This window comes from Cavia porcellus, unplaced genomic scaffold, assembly GCF_034190915.1.
Source record: "Cavia porcellus strain 051 isolate PalLab524CR breed Dunkin Hartley unplaced genomic scaffold, mCavPor4.1 scaffold_7, whole genome shotgun sequence".
NCBI classification, from domain to species: Eukaryota; Metazoa; Chordata; class Mammalia; order Rodentia; family Caviidae; genus Cavia; species Cavia porcellus.
The window spans coordinates 96,246,220-96,262,852 of record NW_026947490.1 but is presented as its reverse complement, the minus strand read 5'-3'; the positions used below and the strand labels follow the sequence as shown (position 1 = coordinate 96,262,852).

Genomic DNA, 16,633 nt, shown 5'->3' with positions numbered 1-16,633 from the left:
TTGTTAAGGAGTTTGACAAGTAGTGGTGTTAGGGCTTCTCTAAATGTCTTGTAAAATGCACCAGTGAGTCTGTCAGGGCCCGGGCTTTTTTTTGTCAATAAGTTTTTAGTTACATCTCTGATTTCATTGATACTGGATTATTTCATTTGCTGTTTTGTGACAGCCTCTGAATTGCCCAGCCTGGGCCTGGACTGGTGATCTTGCTACCAGTAGTGCTGAGATTACTGGTATGCGTGCCACCACAGCCAGCTGACTAGTCACTTTCTGTGGGGCTTTAGGAAAGGAGTGAAAGCGCTGTGAGGACCCTGCTGTCGTCTAGATTGAGAGCATGCGTGTGTGGTGTTCGATACCATTATCCAGTTGTTTTTATTGTAAGTATTCTGATCTATTCGTATATGTGACACTTGTGTCTTGGAGAATTATGACTCAGTAAAAGCATCCTTTTGCCTTGATAGGAAGAAGTCATTGTAAAGACCAATGTGAAGGAGCTTTTTCCCTAGGTTTTCTTGAAACAAGATCTTGCTAGGTAGTTCAGACTGGCCTTGAACTAACTGTGTAGCCCAGGCTGTCCTCAAGGCAGTCCCTCCTGCCTCCTGAGTGCTAAGATTACAGGGGAGAGGCTTAAGATGCTCTATGGTTTCAGGTCTTACATTTAGGTTTTTATCCATTTGAGTTGGTTTTTGTGTGTATTGTTGATATAGGGGAGTGAAACTTGGAGAATGAATTTTAGGAACACAGAGGTTAAGAGCAGATATATTTATTGATACAAAGAAAGCTTCTGTCTGGGAGACAGAGGCGGTCCCTAGTGGGTTGCCAAAACCACCAGGTGAGAGGAGTCCAAGGTGGAGAAAAATGGGAACTCCCGAGGTGGGCACGAGTGCGACAGAACTGTGGTCAACCAGTAAGATTAATTGTTCAGGGAAAATGGACCAAATGTGGCATGCTTAACAGCAGTGACTCTTCCTGTAGAGGACTGGGATGGTGATCCCTGGCTTCCTCAAAGTGATCCATACCTACTTAGAATATCAGTCTTTGGTGTTTATACTTAGGGTGTGGTTGCATTTGTTTTGCCTTTTGTGTTGTGGTCTGGCCCACAGCAGGAGGAATCTGTGTCTTCCAAGGTTTCAAGGTACCAGGTGATCTTTTTGCCCTGGGTCTTTAAAGGGCCTAGCCCTGTCTGACTGCCTGTAAGATTTCTCACTAACACAGCTGTAACATTGTGAATAAAATAAGGGTCCAGTTTAATTCTTTCACATGTAGAAATCCAGTTTGCTCAGCAGCATTTATTAAAGAGAATTTTTCCCATTACATCTTTTTGGTCATCTTGTTAAAAATTGACTGGGGCTGGGGATTTAGCTCAGCGGCATAAGCGCCTGCCTTGCAAGCAGGCAGTCATGAGTTCAATCCCCCGTACCGATAAAAAGGAAAAAGACAAAAAAAAAAAAAAATTAATTGACCATTTATGTTTGGGTTTACTTGCAGGCTCCTATTTCATTGGTCTATGGCTATTTTTGTGCCATTATCATACTATTTTGATTTTTATAGTTTTGTGATATATTTTATGCTGGGTGTGGTGGCACACTTCTATAATCCCAGCACTGAAGGCTGAGGCAGGAGAATCACTGCAAGTTTGAGTCCAGTTTGGGTTACAGAGTGAGTTCAAAACCAGTCTGAACTGCATAGTAAATAAATACATTCTAATCAGTACCTGTGATTCCTGCAACTTTTTTTCCCCCCTCATAATTGTCTTGTGGCTCTTCAGGGTCTTTTGTGGTTCCTTATGCATTTTAGGGTTGAATAGAACTACTAACATAATATTTCCACACCATAGTTTTAATTACAGTGACTTTGCATCCTACTTGCAATACAGGATCCTCATAGTATTGCATAGTATGCGGTCCAGATCACTCTCCTTGGCAAGGTAAAATACTGATTCCCATAACCATTATAGCTAAACCAGAGTCACTTGATGTTCACACAGATGTTTGAACCCTCACCCTACTTTACTAGGGAAGCAGTTCTCAACCCCCACTGTACCATAGTGTCACTTAAAAATGCTGTTGTTAAGCCAGGCATGGTGGTGCATGCCTGTAATCCTAATGTTTGTGATGCAGAGGCAAGAGAATTTCCCCAAGTCTGAGCCCAGCCTGGGCTACATAGCCAGCGTGGAATACATAGTGAGACCCTGTCTCAAAATAAAACAAATGCTGATATTTAGATTTTACATTAGACCAATCGAATGAGATGCTAGATGGCACATGTGAAGGAGGTGATTTTTAGTAGTGAGTAAGTTGGGAAGATAAATAGTAAATAATTAATTAGCCTCACTGACTGTAGTGGCACATGCCTGTAATACCAGACCCGTGAGGCTGAGTTCAAGGCAAGCCTAAACTATACTGTGAAACTGTGTCTGTAAAACACAAAAAAATGCAAAATATTACAGCATGGTGGCCCACACCCGTGACCCCAAAACTGTAGAGACTGAAGCAGGAGAATTGCTGTGATTTCCAGGACAGTGTGGACTACACAAGGCCTGAACTACATAGCAAGCTCTGTCTCAACAAAACAAAAACAAAAAATCAATAGTCCAGAGAAGATCTTAAATAATTAATAGGCGTATTTCTTTCAGCATGAGCCTGTAGGATTATGTAAATGTTGATAAACTGTAATGAATGGATTTTCCTTTACAATAGAGTTAAATGTTTTAAATGTTGCTCATCGAAAAACCTGTGCGCCTTCACAATTGTCTTGTCGCTAACTCACAAAGAATACGGACAGCGTAGGAAGGGTCTGTGGAATTACTTGGTTTGTACATTAAAATCGTTTTAGATAACTCCTTGTCTACTATTTTGGAAGCTATACCATACTTTTAAAATAATGAGGAATTGTATCACTGGAAGGCTATGTCCTTATTTTTTAAAAAAGAAAGAAACTGAATAACCTTGGCTTAGTGACGATCTACATTTCAAAGGTTTTCCAGACTAAAAGCTTATTCATTTAAGTGACTTCTCCCCAGCCATATTTAGGAGTTCATCTAGGTTATAAACCATATCTCCAGTTATTCATGCTGTTCCAGATTGGGTAAAAGAAGTATCCAGAGTGCTGCGGGAGACGTAAGAGCTTAAGCACTTCTCAGCTTATCCTTGATCTCGCGATGGAGATATGTGGAGAAATGCAGCTGTCTAGTGAGAGCTGCAGTGGGGCATCCGTTTACATCTCTGAGGGTCAGCTGAATAGAGTGTGGCCTATTGGGTATACTTTTGATGTTGTTGCCAGTCTTTTTCAAATGTACACGTGACACTATCTGAAGAAATACTAGAAACACCTAGTAAACATTTTTCTAATACCTATTGTTAAGCTATATTCAGGTGATCATATTTTGAAGCTTGGTTTTCTGCTTGGCTCTCAGTGATAATCAGGTTACATATGGGTGCCTGTGAGCTGCTGACTTTAATAGGTCAGCCTGTGAGTGTATGAGGCCTTTCTAGAGACAGTAACGTGGCAGGCAGTTCCCTGTGTGTAGACTGGCAGGGGGTACCTGTTTTAGATCTCTGTGCCATGGTTTCAGAAATCTGTCCTTTACTTTATAATACCCACTTTCATTCCTACTTTTTGTGGGAAATGGTTGATTTCTCTTTTATATGATTAACAGTTAAAGACTATCAGGACTACAGATATGTCTTACACTTCAATTTTCTTTTAGTTTTTAGTCTTGTTCTTTTATAGTTTTCCTGTGTCCTAAGGTCTCTTACTTCATCTGTCACCGTTTTATGAGCTAAGCAAAATAAAGCATCATTTTGCAAATCAAAAGACAAGATACTGCATGCATGTGGTACGGGCTGGGGGTTTATCTTGTTTTGCTTGGAGACAGGGTTTCCCTGTGCAGCTCAGGCTCCTGGGAGCTCACAGTGTTCCTCCTTCCTCAGCTTCCCGAGTGCTGGGGTGCAGCCAAGATACTGCACACTGAACTTTTGGGTTGGTTTTTTTTTTTTTTTTGGTACTGGGGATCAAACTCACAACTTGACACTTGCCAGACAGGCGCTTATGCCAGTGAGCTAAATCCTTGGCCCCTGCATATTGAAGTTTAAGGACTGCCCTGAAGTTTTTCCTTTATCAAGCACAAATATCTTTCCTTATTCTAGCCAAATAAACTATAAACCCACTTCATGCTAGTTTTAGTAAATCAACAAGTTATAATACAGTACTTTTATAAATCTGCATGTTCACGTTGTAGTTCTCAGTGAACGAGGCTTCTGCAATAAACTAGTCGCGCTCCTGTTTGAAATGAGGCAGCCTGGGCCAGGCATGGTGGCGCACACATACGCTCCCAGCTACATGGGAAGCTAAGGCAGCAGGAGAATCACAAGGTGAAGATCAGCCTGGGTAACTCAGTGAAACACTGATTCAGAGTGAAATGAAAAGGCCTTGGGATACAGCTCAGTGCTCCCTGGGTTCAGTCCCCAGTCCTAGGGAGGGGAGGAGATAAGGCAAATAGCATCCCCAAAAAGTGGGAGTTCAGACAACAGCGTTCTTTCTGTCTTCTGACAGTTTTGTATGTATTGAATTTAACTGTGCAAGCTTAAGTGACATTAAACTTTATCATGAAGGGCAGTTCCTAGAGTTAGAAAAAGGGTATTTATTATAAAGAGGAATAAAAGGCAACTACAGGGAGAAATTCAGCTGACTACACCTTAACCAGGTGATCCAGTAATGGGACAGACTGTCATCCCTTGATTTCTACCCCTAGGTGTCAGCATTCCTGCGGGTGATGCGGGACATGGAACTGATCAGAAACCCAGATACAGTACAAAACAGAGCTCCGGAACTTGGCTGCGCTCAGAAAAAATGCCATCCAATTGAATGGCAAAAACCAAAGATTTGTAGATGTGTGGTAGATTGAAAGTGATTAAGGAGATACCCAGAGGCTGTGCTCAGCTCTTTTTTGCAGGGGTGGGGTACCGGGACTAGAACTCAGGACCTGTGATTCCCAGGCAGGCGCTTGTGCCGCTGAGCTACATCTCTGGCCCCGTGCTTTGTTCTTTTTAAGTTACTAATTTTGTTACTTGCATATCTTAGTACAACAGTAATTGTTAACAAGTCAGGTCCAGCCGTCATTTTTCTGCTCTCCAATTACGGCATGAAAGTGGCCGGCCTTGAGCTATTGCAAGTGTCATTAAGTAACTTGGAGAAAATGGAGGAAAGCAGAGAGCTGGGTGCCCGTTTAGGATACAACCTTGTCTCACCAAGCTGCATCTCCAGGCCTTTTTTGTGTGTTTTCATTGTTGTTTTGGTATTTTGTTTGTTTTGCTTTTTAAAACAGGGTTTTACTGTGCAGCTCAGACTGTTCTGAAACTCTCAATCTTTCTGCCTTAGCCTGAGTGGAATTACAGGCATTTACCATGCCCGGCATAGACACTATGCTGAAGCTTTCCTTCAGTGCCAGATGTGACTATTCTTAGAGTCTCAGTTTGTTATGTATGCCTTGCTTGTTAATATAGATGATCTATTTTATAGTTTTCCAAATAAATGTTTTTACATGCTAGTAACAAACTAGTGCTATAACAATAAGTAGGCAAATTTTGAGGGTGAAAGGAATTTTATAGATTAGCATTCTTTTTTTTAAATGTTAATTTGAAGCTGGGTGTCATGGTGCACACCTGTAATTCTGCACTGATGTGGCTGAGACAGGGGGGTCACCCTGAGTTGGAAGCCGTCCAGCGCAGCATAGTAAGTTGAAGGCCATCCTGACCTGCATTGCAAGACCCTGACTTAAAAAAAAAGTAAGAAAAACTAATTTGGCCCATGGCCCTGATATAACTTAAAATTATTATTACCATGTTTCTTACATAGCTCCTGTGGGTACTGTCCAGCTGGAGTGGGTATTTTGGTTCAGATATATAATGAAACATGATTTTCAGGTCTTTTCATAATTTCAGTAAAATAGAGAAGTAGACCTGGATTACCCAAGTTGGTTTACTGATGCTTAGCTTTTGGTGCGTGCCTGATTATAGGCTTCTTAACACTTGTCCCTAATGTTACCAGTCTCTAATCACTGTATTTTCCGCAAATATTTCCTACAAATATTATTTCATACAGATGAGTAAGTTTGGTACTTCTGCCCATTAAAAATTAAAGTGAGCAATAGCTGGAAAGAAAATGACAGTGTGTACTTCCTCTTCCACCTGGGGTTGAGCCGCTTTTCTTACCCGTGGAGGAAAATGACTCATTTCAGAATTACTTGGTAGCAGGAAGACAAGGTATCCCTGAGCCGCCCAGCTGGGCTCAGGCTCACCTCTGTCTTCAGCAGTCTTGTTCTTTTTGTTCGCTTGTGTTTTTGTGTCTCCCTGTGTAGTTCCAGGCTGTCCTTAAGCTCGCTGTGTAGCTCAGGCTGGCCTCAGTGCTGGGATTACGGTATTGTGCCGCCACACCCAGCTCAGCGCTCTTTACTTCTGTCTAGATAAAGCTAACGCATTTGAAATGGTGCTCAAAGTAAAGCCTCTAAGGAATTTTTGCTGTAATTTACCTCAGTAATCTGGGAAAAAAACCCACAAAAACATGTGTGTATATGTGTGTTTTGGAAAGGTATAAAACAAAACAATAAAATGGAACAAAACAGAACAATGTTTGGCCAAGGATGTAGCTCAGTGGCATAAATGCCTGCCTGGTAAGTGTAAGATGCTAAGTTCCATTCCCACTACCAAAAAACAAAAACCAAACAAACAAACAAAAAATTGCATCTCAAAAACAAGACCGGGGGAAATCCCTGTAGTTGCTAGAGTGCATATTGTGGTCCTCTAAACAGATGCTCAGCCTGCCAGCCCCAGGCCTGCAGTCATCCCGCTGTTTCTGTGCCTCGGTGCCGGCACCCCTGTCGGTGTGCCCGGTTACCTGTGGGGTGGGGGCAGCTGTGCTCCCAGAAAGGGCAGGCTGACCTCCTGGTTCCTTTCCCAGCCCGTGGCCACTTGGGCTCCCTGGCTGTACTTAAGGCATATGGTAATCCAGGGCCTTCACAGCGAGGTATATTCACAGCATTTTTAATGTTCTTTAAATTTTGAGACAAGGTCTAATTTGCTGGGTTATCCATACTGGTCTCAAATTTGAGTCCTCAGCTTCAGCCCCCCACAGTGCTGAGATTACAGCTACGTGCCACCATGCTTCGTGTAGAACTGAGTATCCTGGGTTCTTTTAGGTAGGGGTGGTTTTTGAGACAGGTCTCATTATGTAGTCCAGACTAGTCTCGAACTTGCGGTGGTTCTCTTGGCTCAACCTCAAAGCGCTGGGATTAAAGGTTTACACCACCATACCTGGCTTCATTTTATTTCCCATCGCTAACAAATGCTGTACTTAGGTCCTCTTTGCCTTTAATCCGCGCTTCCCCACCCTTCTCAACTGTTTGTATTAATTATATGGCTGGCTCCCTAGATGAAAATAATTCTAACTTACTCAAGCGTCAGTTTCTCTCCCCTCCCACCACCACCATCCGACCTAGGCTCGAACATGCCAGGCGGGCACTTTACACTGAGATATTCGATACCCCCAGTCCATTTTTATTTTGAGAGTTTGACTAAGTTGCACTGCCTCGCCTTAAAGTAACCCTCCTGCCTCAGTTTTACAAGTGGCTGTCACTATAGGTGTGTGCCACAGTGCCTGACTTTGTGGTATCTTTAACCAAGTACATTTAATGGAAGGAACCTTAGGATGATAAAGTTCATTTTTGTTTTTGTGGTACTGTGCTACTACTAGGCAAGTGATCTACCAGTAAATTTTTTTTTTTTTCTCGGTACCGGGGATCAAACTTGCAACCACACGCTTGTAAGGCAGGCACTTATGCCGTTGAGCTACATGCCCAGCCCCTGATCTACCAGTAAATTACCCCAGGCCGGGAAGAACTTTTTAACAAGCAACCTTACTGCTCTAAATATAGTGGGCAAACAGTACAGAGAATTTGTTTTTCTTTTTTCTTGTACATAGTGCTGGAGACCAAACCCAGAGCCTCACATTTGCTGCCACTGAGCTACAAAAACATCAGCCCGTAGTTTCTTGATGTGACTTTATCAAAACTCCGAAGCAGTTCTTATACCAAAATAAACTAAAATAAAATAAAATCACAGCTGAAAAATCTAAAATAATTGTCTTAGATGAACCATGATTCTTTTAAAAATACACGACCACTAGCTGGTCCAGCTACAACTAACCTTAGAAGGGCAGGGACTTTCCCTCTGGTGCCCCATTAGAGTGAATCAGATCCGATCGTGATTGTGTCAAAAGTTCAGAAGGGAAAGTGGAGGGTAAAGTGAGCCCAGTTGGCGCTCTGCCCTCGACATTGTACCTGTAAGCTTGATATGTTGTTTCAGAGATTAACTTTATAGACTTCCGTACCCAGAAGTATGAAAATTCTTAGGGCACTCTTTTCACAAGCTTGATCTTAACATACTGAATAAAGAGAGCAGTTAATCCCTTTTGTAAAGTAATTTGAGAGGAGGGAATTCAAAATGTAAAATCTCACCTGCAGAAAATACTCAACTCTGTAAAGGCCTTTCTATCTTTAGACACTTACAAAGACTTAATATTTTAATGCGGAAGGGTGAAGTTGGCTAAAAAGCCAATGGGTGAAATTAGAGAGAAATAATCCAGTGCTTTCTTTCTGGGAATCACCATCCTGCTCTCCAGGGGAGCTGATTTTATTGCCTGTGAGGAATGCGAATACCCCTCTGTATAACAAGCCAGGAGCTCTAAATATAAGCTTGACTTTTAGTATAATAAGAGTCTTGTTATGTGCAATTTTGCTCTTAGTCATTAATACAATGGACAAATGTTGTGGGTACCTGGGAAAGAAAATTCAAGTGCTTTTAAACCTTTTGTGAGATTTGGTTTCATGCTTGAAACCTATACACTGTTATGCCCAACAGCATCTGTAGAAAATTCCAGGCTCTGGTTGTACAGTGTAGAGAGAGGTCAATGCACTGTGGAAGAAATGGATGCCACAAAAAGTGGTTTTAAATACCGGATAAAAAGATTTCCTTAGGCGTGAGTTTTACAAGATGATAATGAATCTGTATACCAAGATTTATTAGCATTAGCATTTTTCTTTTCAGCTGTGAAACAGCTACCAGAAAGATTGACTTAAAGACCAAGTGCAATCTAAGCGAATATATACTAACAAATGGCATATTCTACGAAAAGGCAGACTGTGGCATTTGTTGGGTTAAATTAATTTTGTCTTTTATAAACTTTGTGATATGTATGTTTTAAAATGTAACAGAACAAATACTTAAAACATTTTGTAAATAATCACTGCGTTTGGGAATGTAGTATTGTTTATTTTTCTGGATTTACAGCAAACCCTGTATAAAATCAATGTGTTAATACAAGAGTGAGGTGGAATAGGGTGACAAATGCAGGGTGTTTTTGAGACAGGACCTCACTTTGTAGCACAGTCTGGCCTTGACCTCTGTATGCCGGCTGGCCTTGGACTTCGGTAATCCTCCTGCCTCAGCTTCCTAGCTGTTGCTAGGACTTCAGCAGTGCGCTACTCAAGTTTCTGAAGGTGTCAGCTTTTACAACAGTTGGTACAAAGACACATAACTGTACCATAAAATTTACAGGCTGCAAAACATTTAAAAATAATTCTAAATGTATTGTAAAACACATTTATTTTAAAAACATTAATTTTTATTGCAAACCAATGAAAAATATTTATTGAAGCTTTCTAAAATCAAAATATTGCCTCTAAGGAAAAAATTTAAAAGGAAACAAGACCACATACAGTGGCACATGCCTGTAATCCCAGCACTCTGAAGGCTGAGGCAGAAGGATCACCGGCAGTTGACGACCAGCCGGGGCTACATAGCGAGTCCAAGACCAGACTAGATTAGAGTGAGACCCTGACTCAAAACATAATAAAGCGAAATATATATAACTTATAAAGACTGGTAAATGGAAGGACAGACAACAGTTTCTGAGGACCGTGTCAGACTTTGGGGTTTTAAAACAGCTTTAGCAAATGTGGCTCGATAGCCTTCGAACACTTCTGTGACCCAGGACTACAGCTAAGTCCGTGGACGAGACCTGATTGATTTGAGGATTGGGAGTCTCGCCTTCTAAGAGGATGTGAGAAAATGATGCCAGTGTGCACAGTATGAAGCGCGCAAAGCCGTCCCACCACTCAGGCACAGGCATTTGTGTCAGCTCCACCGTCCAGCAGCACTTTGACAATATTTGTAGGCTTTACTGCAGGCCAAGGAAAGTGCACTTTGTCAGGCTTTTCCTAAAAGTTGAGGATTGGCACCGTGCGCAGTAGAAGCTCGCACACAGGACGGGAGCAAATCCTCCCTTATCTGCATGATCCAAGCGCTTCCTTTGATGGAGTAGCCGGGAGGAGCCTCTCACCACCTGCCGATGGTTGGACGAAGAGCTTGCCACCGGAGTGTGGCAGAGACCGCATCTTCTGTTCGCTGGTTAAAGTTCTTGACAAGGGGTTGGTGGTAGAGGGGCTGTGGGGATGGCTGGCTCCAGGCTAGGAGGAGGCGAGGTGTGGATGTTGCCTTCGGCTTTAAACCGAATGGTTGCCATCTCCTGGTCAGAGGTAACTTTGAATGTGTTTGCCACCCTCTTCACTTGAGGATTTTACAGCCTGGGAACGTACCTTCCTTCCGTCAGTGGGTTGGGCAGTGTCAGTTCCATCTCCGTGGCACTACCCCGAGTTGAGCTTCTGAATGTGAATCCAGTGGACGTTCTGTTTCAGTGTCTGGCTTGTCAGAGAGACTGACACTGCTGGGACAGTCTTCCTCCATCACTGGGTGCCAGTGTCCAGATTGGATGATGTAACTGACTTCCACAGTAGTTCAGGAAAGCAATTCTCCATGATTTTTCTCTTGGTATTATAAGAGCAACATTCAATGTATTGTTAGAATTTAGATATTAATAACTAGGAGGTAGGTGTTGTAGCATCCCCAAACAGGATCCTGCTGATGAGGGGAGCATTGTAATTTCAGATGAGAACTCGCTCCCCCAAGACAAGCACATCCCGGAGACCTTACCAGAGGATCTGCTGAGCCCTCTAGCAGTCGGATCTAGACTTTGTCACCCCTGCTCCACTGACATTTCTCCCAGAATAACAAGAATAACAAGGAAAATAGCCAATTGTGTGTAAATGACTTTAGGCCCAAATGGTTGTATTGAGGTAACTAATATACCTTTTTAGCAGGTAGCAAAATTTTGTTGTAGGTGGAATGTCTTAATTTAGCTTCATGATTTCTTTAAGGTGACCAGACTTTTCTTACTAACAGTTTTACAGCTCCTCTTTTCGACATCTCCTTAATTAATGTGCTTCAACTTGGGTATATCTTTTTGTTGCAGACAAATCTTCCTATTTTCAAGCTAAAGGAATCTACTGTTAGAAGAAGATATAGTGATTTTGAATGGCTACGAAGTGAATTAGAGAGAGAGAGCAAGGTAAGAATTATTATAATGCAACTTTAATTTTCAGGTTCTCAAATTTTATTTTTTATAAGTGAGTTCAAAGCTGGCCTGAACTATGTAGCAAGATTGTGTCTAAACAAAACAAAACAAAACAGGCAATAGAATGTGAGACTAGCTTGAACTGCGTAGTAAGTTCAGAGCCATTGTGAACTATGTAAAAGGATCATCTATATATGCATGAATGAATGCTAGAATTGTAATTAGATTTTTTTTTCAGACTGCTTAAGCAAAGTAATTTGATGTTGAAGAGGATTTTTGGAATCTTAGCTGAACAAGCCATTCATAACTTCAGTAGGTCATGGTTCTTTTTGACTACAATCCTGCTGTCCATTGCCACTGGTCCTAGATTTCTTTTTTAAATAAAAGCTTTTGTAGGTATAGATATTCTCTGACCATCTCACAGCCTTTTTTGTGTGTGTGTATGTGTGTGCGCCCAGCATTGAACTCACAACCTCGTGCTTGCCAGGCAGACGCTTATGCTGCTGAGCTAAGTCCCCAGCCCAGTCATACAGGCATTTTACTGGAACTCATGGATCAGGAGCTCCTCTCAGTTATATCTCTGATGATTTTTAAACACTCAGTTTGACAAATGCTAATATAGGGGAGAGATTCATGAATACTAAAATTTATGATAATCCTGATAAGTCTTAATAAGTAGGATTATAAAGTTTACATTGGGCATTTGGTTTCTTGCTTTTTTTGTTGATCTGAACTTGAATTGATCTTTTTCTTTTTTAATCTACTGAACTATTATCTCAAGAATAGGTTTTAAGAAACTATCTAGGGCTTAAAGTTTTAACTCTCGAGGTGGGGATGGATGGCACATAGTTTTGGAGGACCATCCTAGTATGACTAAAGGCCCAATTTGAGTTTCCAGCACGTCAGCAACTAGAAAAGGTGTTCACTCTTGTGGAATATGTGTTACTGATGGTAGGAAATAATTTGCTGTATATGTTTACTGTTCATAGCTCTCTCTATTCTGTTTTGGTGTAAGATCAAGGCTAAGCTAAACGGTTGGTCATTTGGCGAATACTTGAGCTTCTGCTTCTGTTGCACGCCCAGCTTTTCTTAGACTTAGTTCTTTGTTGGAGAGCACACCCAGGGCCTCCATACTAGGCAAGCACTTTACCAAAGTTACACCCCAAGCCCTGTCTTTGTTAAAGTAACAGAGAACTGCTGGGCTCAGGAAATCCTTCCAGGTAGGCATGCTGAATCACACCTGGCTGAAGTATAGTTATCTTTAACAGGCTAAAGCGAGTAAAAACAAGTTATGCCAAGAAAAGGGCTTGTCCTAGTTATGCATTGTCTTTAAGTTTGACCGAATCCTAGAGAATATGATTATGTGAATTTACACATTAACTTTTACATACTAATTTGAAGATCTGTGAGTGGTAAAAAAAAAAGGGGGGGGGGACTTGTCTCTATGAACATACAAGCATTTCTCATTTAATGACAAAGTTGTGGTCCTATGATTAGGTTGTAAATTGAGTTGGTCATTATATATATAGTATGTACATACAATATTCAGAACAAAGAAGTGTTCACAGGAAACCTCAAGTTGATGACTTTGCTTTTGCGTAACTTACATGCAGTAATGCAATGTGTAGCAACATAAAACTGCTGTACTCTACAGTACAGTCAGCAAAAACTACTGTACCAGAAAAGACATTAAAGCTTTATAAATAATATGTACAGAACTGCACAAAAAAGGAGGAGCCAGAGTCTTAACTCAGCAGCACAAGCCCCTGCAGGGTAAGCGCAAAGTCATAAGTTCTATCCCCAGTACCAGAGAGAGAGAGAGAGAGAGAGAGAGAGAGAGAGAGAGGGAGAGAGAGGTGGGCAGTCCCAACAGCATGACTTGGTCATAAGTCCGAATGGTCACCTTCTGAGTAAGAGCAGTACTATGCTACTTGCTTTGAAATTCTGAGGTAGAAGTCTGGTTGTGCAGTGTGTGTTGTGTTGTGTCCCAGGGATTAAAGCCAGGGAGTGCTGAGCTGCATATCAAGTTCTTTTTTTTTTATTTTTTTTTATTTTGCCATCCTCCTCCCTCAACCACTGGAGGAGCTGGGATTACGGGCCAATCTGGTTTGAATTCAGCCTGTGATGGAAAACTTGAAAAGGCAGGGCTGTTGTCCTAACTGGGAGGTGCCACCTTCATGGGGGGGGGCAGGGATGCTGCTCGGTATTCTGCGGTACACAGGAGCCCCATCCCTGCCCTGCGCTGAATTACCGTCAGAGGCGGGTTGTGCACTTGCCTGACTTGCTCAAGGCTCTGGGTTAGACTCTGAGGGGGAAAATTTGGGGAACTCCAATAGTGTGGGAAGGAAGAGAGGAGCAGCACTGGGAAACAGGCAGGATGCAGGGTCTGAGAGAAAGTCGACGTGTTTGTTAGTTCCCGAAATGGACACAGGGATGCGGACGACATACACAGGAAGCGAGCAGCTAGTGTCAAGAGGGTGAAGGCACCACAGAATTCTTCCTGTGTGTTATTAACAGTTTATTTCTGCATTTAATTGAGGTTTTGGTGTTGTAGGTTGTAGTTCCCCCACTGCCTGGAAAGGCATTTTTGCGTCAACTTCCTTTCAGAGGAGATGATGGAATATTTGATGACAATTTTATTGAGGAGAGGAAGCAAGGGCTGGAGCAGTTTATAAACAAGTAAGTGCTTTCTGTTCTTCACGCAGTAAAAGAGGATGTCGTTTTGAGACTGCTTTAGGTGCCTCCCTGTACTTTACGTGTTAAGCTAAGCTGTGGTGGTACCTTTTGTATCCTGACTTTTCTGCAACACTGAAACTAAGTAAAAATATCTGACAAGTTGAAACTCACGAAATACAACATCCTTGAGTGATTGAAATGAGTAGCTTTGTGTTGACCGTTTTATATTTGTTTTTCTAGGTTAATTTATGCAGATTACATTTAAAATTATAGTGTTTAAAAAATAGTTTTTCTATTTTCTGATTTAAGGTATGTTCTAGCATGAACCGTAAAATGCACAATACTCTTGCAATCATTTTGTTTGATTGCAAATGGAGACATTATTGGTGTGTCTTGTGTAAAGGTATACATTTTTTATTTTCATGACAAAAGGTTTCTTTGAAAATGTTAAACAAAAAAACCTTAGGAATGTTTGTCTTTTAGAAACTCTTGACAAGCTCAAACTATTATCTCTAGTATTTAATTTCAATCACATTTGAAATATAGCTATTTAATTTAATTTAATTTAATTTAATTTGTTTTCTTGATGCTGGGAAATGAACCAGGGCCTTTGACCTCAGCTACGTTCTCTGCCCTCTTTAGTTTTTATTCTGAGGCAGTCTTGCCTGCCGAATCACTCAGTTGTTCCAGCTAGCCTGGAACTTGTGGTTACAGGCCAGCCTGGTTTCGTATTCAGCCTCTGATAGAAACTTTAAAAGTGAGCCACAAAAACAGAAAACAAATCAAAGAGAGATGGCCATTTGTGCCTGCTTCTTAGTACACTATTGGACTTCATTACATTTCCTGTATTTTTTATTCCATCCAATCCTATTATAGACTCATGTAGATGCTGCTTAGAATTCAGAGACAAATTTCACTTTAAACATTAAATTCATTTAAGTTCCTTATAGATATTCCAGCTGAGATTTAAGAATCAAGTTGGATACAAATGCCAGAAGCAGTATAAAGTTAATCTGTTAGAAAATGTTTTCTAAATCATTCTTGGGACTCAAATAAAAGAAAATACACTATTTGTAGAGCATAACTGCATAGCTATTCCAGAATAGTAGTTGTTTTTAGAAAATTGTAAATACTTCCTAACCTTAAAGTGAGTGTTTTGACCCTTAACTACCACCACTTTTATAGAATACTGGACTGAATTTGTATTTTTAATTTGCAGGGTCGCTGGTCATCCTCTGGCACAGAATGAACGCTGTCTTCACATGTTTTTGCAGGATGAAATAATAGATAAAAGCTATACTCCATCTAAAATAAGACACGCTTGAAATTTGGCAAGAGGCAAAAGCGTGACCGTTACTGATCTGCACCAGTGAGACGTTCTAACCACCCCTTAGCATGCTGCACAGAAGCTGTTCTAACGCGCCTTCGGTATAGTAACACTCATGTGCTCACTTTGGTTTGGCAGTTGACAAGTTAATTTGCTTTAGTGGAAGTCTCTCATTCTAGCCTTTCTCTATAAATAGCTCTTCCTTGCTGATTTAACGTGGTATATACACTAGCTTCACAAGCCTCCCCATATAATCTGCAGTGTCCTAACTAAAGTTTCTGACTCGGTCTTATTTGCACAGTTTTTGTGTCATGCTTGCTTCTTCAGTCTGATTAACTAAAGTAACCCCCAGATGTGATGCCGCTTGGTCTAATTTATGTGTAGGAGCACTACACCGCTCGTTTTCAGTGCCGCACACGAAAGATACACACCCTTCTCCCGGCCTGTAGTGCCCTTCAGATGAAAAATTAATGAGGGAAATCTTTATATTCTATATACAAACAAATCAAATTTATATACTAAAATCATTTGTCTAAAATTTTAAGTTGTTTTCAAATAAAAATGCATTTCTGATATGCACTGATGGTGTTGCCTCCAGCTTTTCTTTTCTCCCTTATGGCTTAGCTACTTAACTCACTTGTTGAGAGGGATTATTTACTAATTATACACTTCTCATTCCTGTAACTCCATTCCTCTTTAAGCAGTGGTGATATCAAGTATGCGGCCACCTTTTGAATGGGGTATTTTCTTTTAAACAACAGAAAAGCAATGCACTAAAAACGCATTCCTTAAAGCTTATTGAATTGTTATGAAGCACTTTGTATACTGGAGAAATGCTTTATAATCTCAAGTCATTCTTTAAAAGACCTTTTAAGATAAGTTAACACTAAGCCTCCTGTTTCTCAGAGGAATTTTCCCTAGTCCCTCTGACCTTAGCACGGTGTATAAGTCAGCAGATGCATGGTTTCTCTTTAATGAGGGTTGGGCTACTGGCCTGCCTTATGCCCTTCACAGAGCTGCAGCTTGACTTGTGTAAGAGATAAGAGACCACAAAATACACGAATCTTGCTGCCTGATTGTGTCATGGCCAAGACCTTTGCAGCCAGGCTGTGGTTTCCGGTTTGAGTCTCAGGGCCTATGATGGTTTGAGGGCTCATGTGACCCAGAGTT

The 16,633-nt window shown here is 41.2% G+C and overlaps 1 protein-coding gene across 2 annotated transcripts in view; it reads left to right on the top strand.

The window, feature by feature from the left end:
• Nucleotides 1–16,042, top strand: part of Snx3 (sorting nexin 3) — a 35,446-nt gene extending 19,404 nt beyond the window's left edge. For both annotated transcript variants that reach the window (XM_063253976.1, XM_063253975.1), the window contains exons 2-4: nucleotides 11,359–11,454; nucleotides 14,015–14,139; nucleotides 15,356–16,042. In XM_063253976.1, coding sequence (XP_063110046.1) covers nucleotides 11,359–11,454; nucleotides 14,015–14,139; nucleotides 15,356–15,461 — 327 coding nt within the window. In that variant the 3' untranslated portion in view covers nucleotides 15,462–16,042. The remainder of the gene's footprint in view (nucleotides 1–11,358; nucleotides 11,455–14,014; nucleotides 14,140–15,355) is intronic.
• The last annotated feature ends 591 nt before the right edge of the window (nucleotides 16,043–16,633 follow it).